The 14501-nt window shown below is 40.9% G+C and overlaps 1 protein-coding gene across 2 annotated transcripts; it reads right to left on the reverse strand.

Moving 5' to 3' along the window:
* Positions 1–1743: 1743 nt before the first annotated feature.
* On the reverse strand, positions 1744–12863 carry LOC119893047 (myosin heavy chain, fast skeletal muscle-like). Of its 2 annotated transcripts, XM_038704974.1 has the most exons (39): positions 12656–12863; positions 12391–12534; positions 12149–12305; positions 12030–12057; positions 11850–11949; positions 11644–11736; positions 11492–11555; positions 11312–11410; positions 11113–11216; positions 10853–10991; positions 10601–10719; positions 10264–10413; positions 10003–10173; positions 9612–9912; positions 9418–9488; positions 9226–9313; positions 8958–9075; positions 8753–8876; positions 7846–7982; positions 7498–7753; positions 7168–7410; positions 6908–7084; positions 6682–6827; positions 6500–6590; positions 6010–6399; positions 5792–5918; positions 5594–5712; positions 5314–5510; positions 4910–5093; positions 4644–4809; positions 4435–4559; positions 3480–3788; positions 3186–3389; positions 2971–3096; positions 2702–2872; positions 2508–2612; positions 2318–2413; positions 2059–2190; positions 1744–1859 (listed from the first exon to the last, which is right to left on the reverse strand). In XM_038704974.1, the coding sequence occupies exons 1-39, from the start codon at positions 12860–12862 to the stop codon at positions 1839–1841; spliced, it is 5799 nt and encodes a 1932-aa protein (XP_038560902.1). In that variant the 5' UTR covers position 12863; the 3' UTR covers positions 1744–1838. The 2 variants fall into 2 exon arrangements, with proteins under 2 accessions (XP_038560902.1, XP_038560903.1); XM_038704975.1 differs by lacking the exon at positions 1744–1859 and having other exon boundaries at positions 2029–2190.
* Positions 12864–14501: the final 1638 nt, after the last annotated feature.

A 14501-nucleotide genomic window follows, 5' to 3' on the forward strand; every position in this document is an offset into this window, starting at 1 on the left:
CACCTATTGACCGACCCCTGCCCTAAAAAAAATGATGAACCTGAAAATTAGCATAATATGACCACTTTAAATGAAACTGTAGTTACCCTGTTAGGGAGAGCCGAAAGGACACTAAAGGACAGTACCCACCCCAGCCACAGCCTTTTAACCCTGCTGCCTTCTGGGAAGAGATATAGAAGTTTCTGCTGCTGCACCACCAGACTACAGAGCAGCTTTCCCCCCCAAGCTATCAGACTTTTCAGCTCAAATTCATCCTCAGCACTGTTCCAATGATTATAGTTTTATTTCTGTTTACCTGTTTTGTTTATTTTTATAATTGCTACTATATTAATGTATATTGTCTGCTATGTAGCAGAATGGAGTTATAAACTCAATTTCACTATATAACCTGTTATATTGTGACAAATAAATGTACCTACCTACCTACTACACGTAGCTATGTTGACATTGCTGAGCCTCTCTGGTGAAATACACACCTGGATGCAATTTTTAAACCACACCAGTAGTGGCCAGTGAAAACTACATATTGCCTCTTTAAAGGTGTGTGTCCCTTAGGAGGTGGGCCACGTATCTGCTTTAATTTTAGAAAATAATGTTCCCTATCGATAAATTTATCGCCGTAAGCAGAAGCAGTCGGTGGTAGAGTAGGGACACCTGATGTTGTAGACAATGATGAATGCAGGACTCAAGACACAGGCTTTCAGCTGACCACAAATTCGATAAGATCTCTTCTTCAAAATCCATTTGAGAGGAGAACTTTGGTGGAGAAACAACATATCAAAGAGCTTGCCCCAGATCAACCTGACATCCAAATCAGTCAACAGGCTAGTGAGAAAAATAAAACCTACGTGCGAAGTTTCTTCCGCAATTGGTGGGCTACAATAGAAAAGTTGGCTAGTTGGATGCAGTCATGTAAATTTCTGAATTTTGCTTCCCATGCTTACTTTTTTAAACGGCGGGGACGGATACAACATAGACTGTTAGAGGAGTAAATGATTATCTGAGAAGATTAAGAAACATGAGTGTATGAGGGCACATATGGATAATATGGTGAAACTCCATGCTAGGCAGAGTTAACATCGCTACACATCTGGACAAAGGCCACAGGACTGGGGTGAGGAAACAACAAAGAGGTTTTATCAAAGATAAAAGACAACAAGGAGAACAGCGGTTGGCTACAGAGGTAAGCTGTATAGTTTAAAGGCAGCTCTGAAGTGTTAAGATGTGGTTATTTCCAGTGGTGGACAGTAACCTAAGTAGGCCTACTGTACTGAAGTACAAATTAGAGGTATTTGTACTTTTACTATTTTCTTTTCATGCCACTTTCTATGTTTATGTTCACTGTTATATTCACTTTTGTTTCCTATTTGAGCACATTTTTTATTCGCCATCAATTTTCGTAAAACTGTAGATATTCTAAATCTACACAGTTGATTTCTAGCCTCAAAACTTCCCAGAAGTGTATTTAAAGTTCGGTTGTTGTTACCGTTATGCACTTTGCATTAGGATATACTGTAAGTTTGTAAACACAACGGTGTTAAAAAGGCAGGAAAATGCAGTGCACAGTTTCCATTGAAAAAAACGTTTTGCTACGTTTTGTCGCTGCTGACCTTGCCCTTGCCATTGGCCCATCACCTACCTCCTAAAATTAAAAACATAAGTCCTTCTCCAGTGTTACAGATGATTCAGATCTCACATTGGCTAGCTTTCAGCAATGACCTCAAAGTACCACAGACAGCAATCTAAGAACAACAGCTAAATCTTTATTGTTTCAGAATGAATTATATCATATTATATGATTCAACACAGAGAAACAACAGGGAAACACTCGGTGTGCTTTACTCAGCTGCTTCTTTTCCCTGTAAAAAACAGATGAATGATTTATGTGAGTTTGATTTCAATAAGCTTCAGGTGACAATCCTTTTTATCTGTTCATTTTATAGTATTTACACATAACGCTGTGTCCGGTGAAAATAACACTAACAGATACAGTAGGTATGAATTGAATAATGATGATTGCTGTTTTAATTATTTTTGACTAAACAGCTGTATATTTACCTTTCCAGAGTCACGGCTCTTTGCTCTCAGTTTGTTGACCTGGGACTCTGCAATGTCAGCGCGCTCCTCAGCCTCCTCCAGCTCATGCTGGATCTTCCTGCACTTGGACAGATGAACATTGGCCTGCTCCTCCTGGAATACAAGATGCAGAAAATGTTTAAATGGTCAAAAAGGCCTTCATGGTCTGCTGTACACGAAACTATTATTAACTATTACTATTATATAAATCATTTCCTCATTGTAAAAGTTTTGTCCTTACCGCTTCCTCAGCCTGCCTCTTGTAGGCCTTCACCTTGAGCTGCAACTTGTCAACCAGATCCTGCAGCCTGGTAACGTTTTTCTTGTCCTCTTCAGTCTGTGATAGAAAGTAAATTTGCATGTTTAAATGTTAGATGTAATAATAATATGTTAGACTGATTTGTACATGTTAACTTTCAAAGTGACTGTACCTGATAGGTGAGCTCCTTTACTCTCCTCTCATATTTGCGGACACCCTTAACAGCATCCGCTCCACGTCTCTGCTCAGCCTCAACCTCTGTCTCCAGCTCACGCACCTTCAAAAGAACAGACAATTCATCAAATATTAGGATCCAAATCTTTTCTTACATTTGTTCAACTACAAATCTTAACACAGTTGTCTTACCCTAGACTCAAGTTTCTGGAGCTGCTTCTTGCCACCCTTCATGGCCAGGTTCTCAGCCTCATCCAGGCGGTGCTGCAGGTCCTTAACAGCGACCTCCAGGTTCTTCTTCATCCTCTCCAGGTGAGAGCTAGTATCCTGCTCCTTCTTCAGCTCCTCAGCCATCATAGCAGCCTGAAGGAGACGGCATGAAATGTTAATGAGAAATATTTTGAAAAAAACACATTACGTTACATTATGTACAATTAAGAACAAAGGAAAGTTAAACCTACATCAGTGATGGCCTTCTTGGCTTTCTCCTCTGCATTCCTTGCTTCCTGAACAGTGTCATCCACTTCACTCTGGATCTGGACCAGGTCAGACTCAAGCTTCTTCTTGGTGTTCAGAAGGCTTGTGTTCTAAAAAGTAAACAGATTTAGTCACTTAAGTCAACACATGACTGATTTTTCACATGTTATTTAGAAAAAGGAATGATTGTTTTGTTCACCTGAGAGTGCAGAAGTCCAACACGCTCACTGGCGTCCACCAGCTCCTGCTCAGCGATTTTGCGGCTTCTCTCTGTCTGTTCCAGAGCAGCTCTAAGTTCCTCAATTTCAGCCACCATGAGACCGTTCCTGCGGTCCACCATAGCAGCTTGTTCCTTGAGGTCATCCTGGGCTCTGACAGCATCATCAAGGTGCAGTTGAGCATCCTGGTGAAAAAACATCAGGAAAATATTCACATGAGTACAAAATAGGAGCATTGACCTTAGCCTGTGCAACAGCTCTGTGTCTTACAATACCTTCAGCTGTGCCTGCACGTTCCTCAGCTGCTTCTGGGACTCAGAAGCCTGGCGATTGGCATGGCTCAACTGAATCTCCATCTCATTCAGGTCTCCCTCCATCTTCTTCTTGATTCTCAGGGCATCGTTCCTGCTCCTGACCTCAGAATCCAGAGTGCTCTGCATGGAGTCAATCACCCTCTGGCTGTTCCTCTTGATCTGCTCCATCTCCTCATCTTTCTCTGCCAGCTTCCTGTCCACCTCACCCTTAATCTGGTTGAGCTCCAGCTGGACACGCAGGATCTTAGACTCTTCATGTTCCAGAGTTCCCTAATGATATCAGAGAAAAAAATGTGAATTTCTGCCTTTAAAACCTTTTAAAATACCGTATTTCATCAAATAAAGCTGGTGGTTAAATAAAGGCCAGGTCTCAAATACTTGCTGTGGGTGGCTGAGTTGCCATGAATAAATAAAGGAAGTTCCTAAATACTCCTGGTGCTGTTATATAATGTGCATGTCAACAAAGCATAATGGACATATCCATCTGGATTACTCATCTAAAGTGTTATTGTTGTATTTCAGTCACTGTGGGTGAATGTGTGTTTATGTCGCAGACAGTTGTATCTTGTTGTAAAATGTAGGTGCCACATGATGGCAATAACTTAATTTTTACTGTAAGGGAGCCGTGCAAGTCACTGAATTTGCCACAACACCCTACCCTGCAATAAAAGCCTTGTTAGGAAATGTAGGGATTCTGTCTGCTGAAATACTAGATTTTGGAAGAAATACAGGAAGCGGTATAACGCAGTAACAGAAATTAAATTTAACAGGGCAGGGGGGAGCAGATCAGAAACCAAGGAAGCGTCATACTAAAATATGTTCAAGGCCCTCTGCAGTTGAAGTAATCAAAGTTACATTTATATTTGTCCATCATTTAGAAATTTCTTTCAGAAGAAAAGAAATAAAAGAAAGTTACCTCAGCCTCTTCAAGAGCTGTCTGGATCTCAGCCTTCTCCGTCTCCACCTGCTTCTTGGATTTCTCCAGCTCATGGATGCTCTTACCGGTCTCACCAATCTGTTCAGTCAGATCTGAGATCTCCTCTGCAGAGAGATGCATGTGTTTAATACTGTTAAGCGTACATACAATACAGCGTAAGAAAGCAAATGTTAGCTGTCGGAACTCACGTTGCAGGTTCTTGTTTTCACGCTTCATGGTCTCCAGCTGATCCAGAGCTTCCTCATAAGAGTTCTTCATCTTGAACAGCTCAGTGCTGAGAGTACGAGCCTCCTTCTGTGCTCCCTCAAGCTCTGCCTGACCCTCCTCATACTTCTGTTTCCACTCTGCCAACACCTGAATAACACAATTAATAGAGTTTACTTACTAAATAATCAATACACATCATGTTAGTTTTCTTTGATTCGATGTTATGGTCGCACAAAGTAAATGTTACCTTGTCAAAGTTCCTCTGCTTCTTGTCCAGGTTGGCGGCCAGCCCATTGGCTCTCTCCACATCAATCATGAGGTCCTCCACCTCACTCTGGAGCCTCTGTTTGGTTTTCTCCAGAGAAGCACACTTGGAGTTCACAGCCTCAATCTGCTCCTCAGCCTCCTGAAGGCGCTGGGCCAGCTTTTTCCTGTTTGAAAGGGGTGCAGGTTGATTCTCAGTTAAAGAAAGTTACACATTCTTAATTTAATATATATAATATTTTTCCAGTAATATATGAAATAAAATAATAATAATTAAATGTTTGGATATTTGCTTAAATGCAAGCATTGATAGAAGCAGTACCATTGTCAGTTGAGCTATGCTAAAATGCTGCACTTCTGGACATTTATTGTTTGAAAGTTACTCACTTGCTTTCCTCAAGCTCCTCAGTGCGCTGGATAGCATCAGTTTCATACTTAGTTCTCCACTGAGCCACCTCACTGTTGGCCTTGGACATTCCACGCTGCAGCTCAGCCTTGGCCTCCTGCTCCTCCTCAAACTGCTCCCTCAGCAGATCACAGTCATGGCGGGCTGATTGCAGTCCATGGGCAAGAGCATTCTTGGCCTGGTGGAAGAAACAATATTCAGTGTGCAAAATGTTGAAATAACACACAGGAAGTATTGTTGGTACACTCAACGTTTTCTTACCTTAACCTCCTCTTCAACCTGTCTCTTCAGCTCCTCAATCTGCTGTGTGAAGGCCTGTTTGCCTCTGGTCAGCTGAGAGACAAGAGCTTCTTTCTCTTCAATTTGACGGCTGAACTCACCTTGTGTGAAAGATGTCATGATTAGTTTGGGTGACGTTTCTTAATAACACTCAACAGATAACTGATAACTTGTAGATACCATTTTCTGTCAGGAGACGTGCTTTCTGTGCACCACTGTCATTGATTTGACGGACATTTTCATCATTCTTGGTCTTCAGTTCACTTAGTTGGTCCTCAAGAGTACGGCACATCTTTTCAAGATTTCCCTAATGAGTAAAAGAGAGATCAGATCAGTGATCATATTTTAACTTATTGACTAACTAATATGTGTATTAAATAATTGAATGTATTGTGTACCTTTGCTTTAGCAACAGCCTCCATGTTGCTGGAGAGGTCATCAATCTCCATCTTGTATTCACTCTTTTCCTTCTCAAGCTTCTGCTTGACACGCTGGAGGTTGTCGATCTGCTCTCCCAGCTCAGCTACGCTGTCAGCCTGCTTCTTGCGAAGAGCGGCAGCCGTGGCTTCATGCTGCAGAGTCGCCTCCTCAAGGTCACGGCGGAGCTTCTGGAACTCAGCTTCACGCTTCTTGTTCATCTCAATCTGAGCAGCAGTGGCACCACCGGCCTCCTCTAGCCTCTCACTGATCTCCTCAAGTTCCCTGGAGAGGTCAGCTCTCTGCTTCTCAACCTTGGCACGAGCAGCACGCTCAGCCTCAATCTCCTCCTCCAGTTCCTCAATACGGGCCTGTTGAATGTAGGTGTGTTGTCTTTCAGTAAACTTTACCTTTTTTTCACACAAAACAGGAAAAGCCTACAGTAATGTTTGATGACACACAATATTTCACCTGAAGCTCCTTGATCTTCTTCTGAAGCTGAGCACCCATTGACTGCTCATCCTCAATCTTGCTAAGGAGCTGACTGATCTCAAAGTCTTTCCTGTGAGAATAATAGATAGCATACATAGTAAGAGTTCCTGCAGCTGATCATCATTTTAAAGGAATGGTTGTACAAATTCAAACAACGTTACTTCTTCAGTTTCTCGTCAGACTGCTGCTTGTCATTCTCAAGATCCATGATGGATTCCTGCGCCAGTTTCAGATCACCCTCCAGCTTCCTCTTGGCTCTCTCAAGGTCCATACGCAGCTTCTTCTCTTGCTCCAGAGAACCCTCAAGCTGAACATTAATATGAGTTTTTAATCATCACGTTCAAGGAGAATCTTGCTTTTCCAATCCAAGAGACTTTGTAAACTTACATCATCCACTTGCTGCTCAAGCTTGGTCTTGGCCTTGGTCAGAGTGTTGACTTTGTCTTCCTCAGCCTGCAGGTCATCAAGAGTCTGCTGATGAGCCTCCTGAAGGGCTTTCTTTTCCTTGGTCAGCTTAGCGATGCTCTCATCCTGAGAGGCCATCTCCTCGGTCAGGTTCTTCACCTAAGTTTGCAAGAAAAATATTGTTATTACATGGTAATGCTTAAATGTTACTTGATCTGCTAGACGTATTAATATTTACACACCTTGTTCTCAGTGGCATGTTTCTCCTTCTCCACTTTGGCCAAGGTAAGCTCCAGGTCATCAATATCCTTCTTGAGCTCCGAACATTCATCCTCCAGCTTTCTCTTCTTGCCAGTGAGCTCAGCATTGATTTCCTCTTCATCTTCCAGTCTCTCAGTTGTCTCTTTGAGTTTGGCCTCCAGCTGAATCTTACTCTTGATGAGTCCTTCACATCTCTCCTCAGCATCTGACAGATTCTCTGATTCCTAGTTTATTTTAGAAAATAGACGTTTGCACATAGCTAACCACTGAAAAACATGAAAAAGCTCAACTCTCTGTTGATGTGTACTTACAGATGCTACTTGCAGCTGCAGATCATTCTTCTCCTGCAGAAGGGACACCATCTTCTCCTCCAGTTCCTTCTTCTTGGCCAGGGCCGCAGCCAAGTCTGATTGCATCTTTCCGTAGTTCTCCTTCATCTGGGCCAGCTCCTTCTCAGTTTCAGCACTCTTCAGCAGAGGCTTGATCTTGTAGTACACCTTCATCCATGGCCAGTGTTTCACATTCATGAATGAGCGGACGTTGTACTGGATGGTATATACAGCATCCCTGAGGACAACAAGTCGTTCTTATGGACAAAGTCATTCTTAATGATTCATACGATGAATGTGCCCTCTAAATGAGCTGTTTTTTGAACGTACCTCCTCGCCATCATTTCAACAAACTCCTTTCTCATAAGGTAACCACGGCAGAGAGCCTGAGTCATGGTGACCAGAGAAGCCAGCTTTTCATCTCTCATCTCCTCAAGGAGACCCAGCAGACCGGCCTTGAAGAACACCTGAATGAACAGAAACTAGTATGTTACTTTATTTCTGTACTATACACTGTAAACTACTATTTAACTGAACATTAAACCAGAAAGGACTCAGAGAGTGCGTACCCCACACAATCATCAAGTAAGAAAACATGGATAGATTTTTTGAATCTGCATCAGGATCAGAATCTGTATCAAAATACTGTATACTGTCATATTTACAATTGTAAATTGTACCAAATTTTAAGTGACCCAAACATTGATTATTGAGTTATGGTTATTTAAATGGCAATTCAAATTTATTACAATTCTTCAGCACCACCTTTGACAGAATGCGATGACGTTTTACAGGGTCAATTGGTGAACATGTGCATTTTAAATTTGGTTGCTTGTAATGTATGCACAAAGTACTGCCGTTTATGTCAGGTAGACCATAGAAGAAGTAGGCAGTCAATTAGAGGACAATCAAATGGAAAAATGGAAAAATGAACTTCTTTGCAGACTCAACTAAGGTCCCAAATTTTGTGAAAATCCAATGAAATCTGTTCGGAGTAAAATTTAACAAGAAATAACTGCAGACTCTATGACAGAAAGAAGCTGGGGTATAATCCTCTTGGTTCAGGTGTAACAAGGCATCTTTATCTTTTCCTATACCTGTTCTTTGGCCAGTGACCTAATTTCCCATCAAAATCAATAAACTCTTCTATCTCTTGTGTACGGTCCCAAAAAATGAACTGAAAAACATATGCTCCTTGGTAATTACACTAAAGTATGGATGCAGTGATGGTTCTTACCTTGGTGTGTCCGAATCTGTACTCATCATGATTGACATCAATTGAGCCAAGCAGCTTCTCTGAAGCCTTCTTGTTATCAATGAACTGGCCCTCAGGAATGACACTGGCATTGAGCACCTTGTACCTTTTGTGAGAGAGTGAATGGTCAGTGTGAGCATTTTCTTTCAATAGTCTCAAAAAACTGTATTAAAATATTCACTGATACCTCTGCTTGAAGTCACCATAGAGGATTCTGCTGGGGAAACCTTTTCTGCAGATTCTGATACCCTCCAGCACACCGTTACACCTGAGCTGGTGGATGACCAGGAAGTTCTCCATCAGACCTGTAAAAAACACATTTTATAGTGAATTCTTCTATTCTTCTTCTTTGAATAAAAAATCTTTTTGTTGAAGCAGCTCTAAATTAAAGAAACCATACCAAGAAATCAAAACCACTCCTCAAAGACTCCATTGAGATTATGTTCTGTATGTACCTGGAGTCTTTGACTCATTGGGAATCAGGCAGCGCACAAAGTGAGGATGGGTGCTCCTCAAGTTAGTCATCAGCTTGCCCAAGTTCTCCTGTAGATCCAAAATGGTAACACTTGTCATGAAATGCAACAATTGTGAGTTTGAGTATGAACTGAGATGTAGTGTATACCCAAGTTTGCAATGTTGAACCTTACCCTGAACTGTGAAGACACGGTCTGCATAGAACCACCCTTCTTCTTGCCTCCCTTCTTGGCGCCACCGGTCTCTGTTGATAATTTTAAGATCACATGTTTTGTTAGGGCGAGACATACATAAAACATGCTACAGTAAGATAAAAAATATACAGAATCTACAACCTTAAAATCTGTTTATGAAGTTACTATCCTACCTTCAACAACAGGAGGATACAGAGTAGACAACAGTTTAACTGAGGACTTCTGGTACAGCTGCACAACAGAATCATTCAGTGGATCCTTGTTCTTGTCCAGCCAGCCGGAGATATTGTAGTCCACGGTACCAGCATAGTGCACCAGGGAGAAGTGGGCCTCAGCCTTGCCTTTGGCGGGCTTTGGTTTCTCAAATGCTTTGTTTTTGCCAAGATGCTGGTCATAAAGCTTATTCTTGAAGGAAGTGTCTGTGGCCTTGGGGAACATGCACTCCTCTTCAAGGATGGAGAAGATGCCCATGGGCTTGGAGGAAATTTGGAGAAGTTTGTCATTAAGTGATACATTAAGTCAAATTAAGAACAATTACAAAGAATCACAAAATTCAGTCATTACCTTTTCAATCAGCTCAATGCAGGCAGCCAAGTCCATGCCGAAGTCAATGAACTCCCAGATAATACCCTCCTTCTTGTACTCCTCTTGCTCCAGGACAAACATGTGGTGGTTGAAGAACTGTTGCAGTTTCTCATTGGTGAAGTTGATGCACAGCTGCTCCATGCTGTTGTACTGTGAGGGGAAAAATAATCAGATTAATCTCTTTTAGGCAATAAGAATGATTCTGTCGTGAAAAGTATCAGTATTGGAAATGAAGCTTACATCAAAGATTTCAAAGCCAGCAATATCCAGGACACCAATGAAGTACTGCCTTGACTGTTTAGTGTCCAACATCTGGTTGATGCGGATGACCATCCACAAGAACATCCTCTCATAGATAGACTTGGCCAGGGCAGGCACTGCGTTCATCACCTGAATAAAATCAAAGGATGTGATTTGATTAAAGTAATCATCTATTTTCAAAAATGCTGGTTTAATGATATTCTGAACTTCCTCTGATGAGGTAAATGAATTGATCAAAAGTAGACTTCTGATATAAATACAGATGCACTACATGAAAATTAAAACTGAAAATTGATACCAGTATATCTTAATTTACCTGAGGTACAGTCTGTCCCTTGGTGACAAACTCATTTCCGACCTTCACTCTGGGATAGCACAGAGCCTTCAGCATGTCAGCGGAGTTCAGACCCAGCAAGTAAGCAACCTTGTCAGCATCTGAAAATAGTGATTTATAGTTAATACGTACAGTATGTGATTAACCATCATGATGTAACAGAAACCAGGCGGTGAAGAACTTTACCACTGCTGTTCCCAAACTATTCACTTTGAGCTGACATTAAATACTCACCCTCTGTGCCATCAGGCTCAGCCTGCTCCTCACGCTGCTTCTGCTTGAACTTCATGTTGCCATGGTGAAGCACAGCACCAGTCATCTTGTAGATGCTCATCTTCTCTTCATTACTGAAGCCCAGGATATCAATAGCGTTCTGTGTTCAGAGGAGGTGTCCACACAAAACACAATGACTTTAGAAAAATACATTTAAAAGAGCAGTTCTAATGTTGCATTTAATGCACAAAGTATATTTAAATGTTTTGAAGGTCACTCACATCAGTGGCTTCCAGCTCAACTTTGTCATCAATGCTGGCCACAGTGATCTGACCCTGGCTGCACATGGGGAAGTCGTAGGGGTTGGTTGTGATGAGTGACAATTCTGGAGATCAAAAAAAGGGTTAGAAACTCAATAGATTTGTTTTATATGAAGAATGTAAGAAAGTTTATCACTGTGCAACAACTTAGTCTGTTTACCAATCAGCTCGGGTTTGTGGTTGGTCATCATCTGGTAGAAGATGTGGTAGCCTCTTTCATCAGGAAGCTGGAATGTCACTCTAGACTTCTCCAGCAGATCTACAAATATTGTTCATTAGTCACAGCCTGGCCCATTCTCAAATGCAGTCATTTGTGTGTACTATGAGGATTGTTACTTACATGTCTCAATATCAGCACTAGCCAGTTTGCCAGTTGCGCCGAAATGGATTCTGATGAATTTACCCTGTTTGGAACAAAGGCATTTTTAACATCCCTCCACACAGGGAATCTGTAACAACACCTCTCATGTGTAGAAATCCCTCCATACTTACAAAACGAGAAGAGTTGTCATTCCTCACAGTTTTGGCGTTACCATAGGCCTCCAGCAGGGGATTGGCAGCAATAATCTGATCCTCCAGTGACCCCTAGAATCAAAGTTTAGAAGTGACATCAGAAAATTACAATATCTTCCCCCTGGTCAAATATTCTGTTCTTACAGAACATTGAATTGTAATCATCCTACAGTAATCTACTCCACCTTTGATGTGTCCTTCTTCTTGTCTCCACCAACTGAGATTGTTGCAAAGTACTGGATGACACGCTTGGTGTTCACAGTCTTTCCAGCTCCAGATTCTCCACTAGTCATACACACAGACTTATGAGAATTTAATCAAGATATTTGACAATGTTAAACAAAGTCAACAAATGAGAAACTTACGTGATCAAGACAGACTGGTTCTCTCTATCTGTTAATGGGAAAACAAAGGAATTAACTGTGGATTTCTGCGACAGTACCCTCACACTGACATACTCTACATTGGTATGGTAAAGACTTACCAGTAAGCATGAACTGAAAAGCGTTGTCAGAGACTGAGAAGATGTGGGGTGGAGCCTCCATACGCTTCTTGCCTCTATAGGCACTTACAACTTCAGCATCGTACACTGGAAGCCACTTGTAGGGGTTCACAGTGGCACAGAACAACCCAGAGTAGGTCTGAAAGTGATCGCAGAGAATCAACCGTTAACTCTATGTCTAAATTTTCACTACTTATCTTTTGTCATTAGGCGGAATGTCTTACGTAGATCATCCATGCTGCATAACGCTCTTTGAGGTTATAAAGCACAGAGGCTTCATTGAGATGGGTCATCATGACCATGTCCTCAATTTTGTCGAACTTGGGAGGGTTCATTGGGAAGACTTCATCTTCTTTAACTGTCCTCTCCTGGAACAGGACATTTGTCACAATCAGAACTGATCATACTTAATTACCAGTTGACTCTGACTATGATGATGATGATGATGATGATGATGATGATGATGATGATGATGATGATGATACCAACCTCATTTCCTTCCAGGAGTTTGACGGTGACTTTGCCACCATCTTTCTTGATGATTGTTCCCTTCAAGTACAGCTCCTTGACATCAGACACGTAGCAGGCAGACTTGGCATCAAAAGGTTTGCTCTGAGCCTCGATTCTCTCCTTCTCTGGCTTACGGAGGTAAACGGCAGCTTTGCCATAAACGGCCATCTCCGCGTCTGTACTCATGGTGGCAGCTTATGTCTGTGTCAAAAACAAAACATCAAAAAGTCAGACAACAGTAATCTCAGATATTTGTGTTGTCTGTTCATCTGATTGAACAGTGCCTAAAGAGCCTGCTGTCAGCCTTCCAGACTAATATACACTAGCCGTTATTTGGTGGAGCTCACTGATTAAACATCCATCCAGTAACTACACCCACATATCCTTTAGAGGGTTGCAATCACATAGAAACAGACAACCAGTCACGGTCACATTCACACCTACGGCCAATTTAGAGCTGTTAATTGACCTCCCTCGTCCTGCTGTGGGAGGAAACCGGAGCTCCGAGATTAAACCCATGCAAGCACAGGGAGGACATGCAAACTCCACACCCCTAGCCATCCTCAGTGGTGGAATGTAACTAAAGGACATTTACTCAAGTACTGCAGTTAAGTACACTTTTGAGGTACTTGTACTTTACTTGAGTATTTTGTTTTGTACTTCTACTCCACTACATCTCAGAGGGAATATTGCACTTGTTAAACTACAAGTACACCTGAAACAATTAAGTCAATTAATCAATTAGTCGGTTTACTGAAAATTTATTGGCAACTATTTTGATTGTTAAAATAAGTTTTCATGTAAAAACATTTCACGGTTCCAGCTTCATACATGTGAAGTTTTGTTGCTTTTTCTTTTAATTATATTAATAATTTAAATTAATTTTTAATTATGTTGAGGTTTGGACAAAACAAACCTTGTGTCACTTTGGGGTCTCTGAATTTTTAAAACCAAACAATCAATAAAATAGTCAACAGATTATTTCATAACAAAAATAATAATTCGTTGCAGTCCAATACAGAATATTTGTAAATGAGCTCCACCTCAACAACTACAGCAGTAAAATCCTGCTTTTACATGCATGTTAAATGATTTATGTTCGAAGCCAAAACCTTCTTACTGTAAGGCCAACCACTGATTAAACATACTAAATGCATCTACATATGTAAATAAAATAATCAGTGGTAAAAGTTTCACATACCTTACCCTTTCCTTTTGTGAAAAGAATCTTATATTTCACAATCCTGTTGAAAACATGCTTTAGTCAGTGGAGGAAACAACACAACTGATTGTAAAAATGTCTGAGCATATTGTTGCAAGGAAAATAATATATATATATATAAATATATATAAATATATATATATATAAATACATGCCACAGAGTGTAATGAATAATAACATTTCTAAAATGAGGAACACATTGAGATGGTACAATGCATTATAGCAGATAACCTCACCACAAGAAGAAATGTCACTGGTCCTCTACCACACACTCTGAAGCTCTTCTGGGACTCCTTATATTCAATCTGGTTTGCTTGCAAAGCAAATCTTAAAGCAGACTAACATGCCAAATATGGTTCGAGTGACAGTTGAGTCTTGATGAATTTGAAATATTTTGCCGGCACAAAATGTGGGATAATCCTTACATGAAGTAGCTTTTTAATTATTTTTTTTATTTGTTCTGTTAATATATACATATAAGCGGTAGATGAAATAATGGTTTAAATTTTGAAAAATGTGATTAAAGATGATATTATCACTTCACATTCTAAGGTATTAACACCTTTAAGATTCATGTGCCTGTTCACATCCTCCTAGTTCACT

Source organism: Micropterus salmoides, unplaced genomic scaffold, assembly GCF_014851395.1.
Source record: "Micropterus salmoides isolate LMB-PRFRI ecotype aquatic unplaced genomic scaffold, ASM1485139v1 Ms_hic_scaffold_8, whole genome shotgun sequence".
In the NCBI taxonomy this organism is placed as follows: domain Eukaryota; kingdom Metazoa; phylum Chordata; class Actinopteri; order Centrarchiformes; family Centrarchidae; genus Micropterus; species Micropterus salmoides.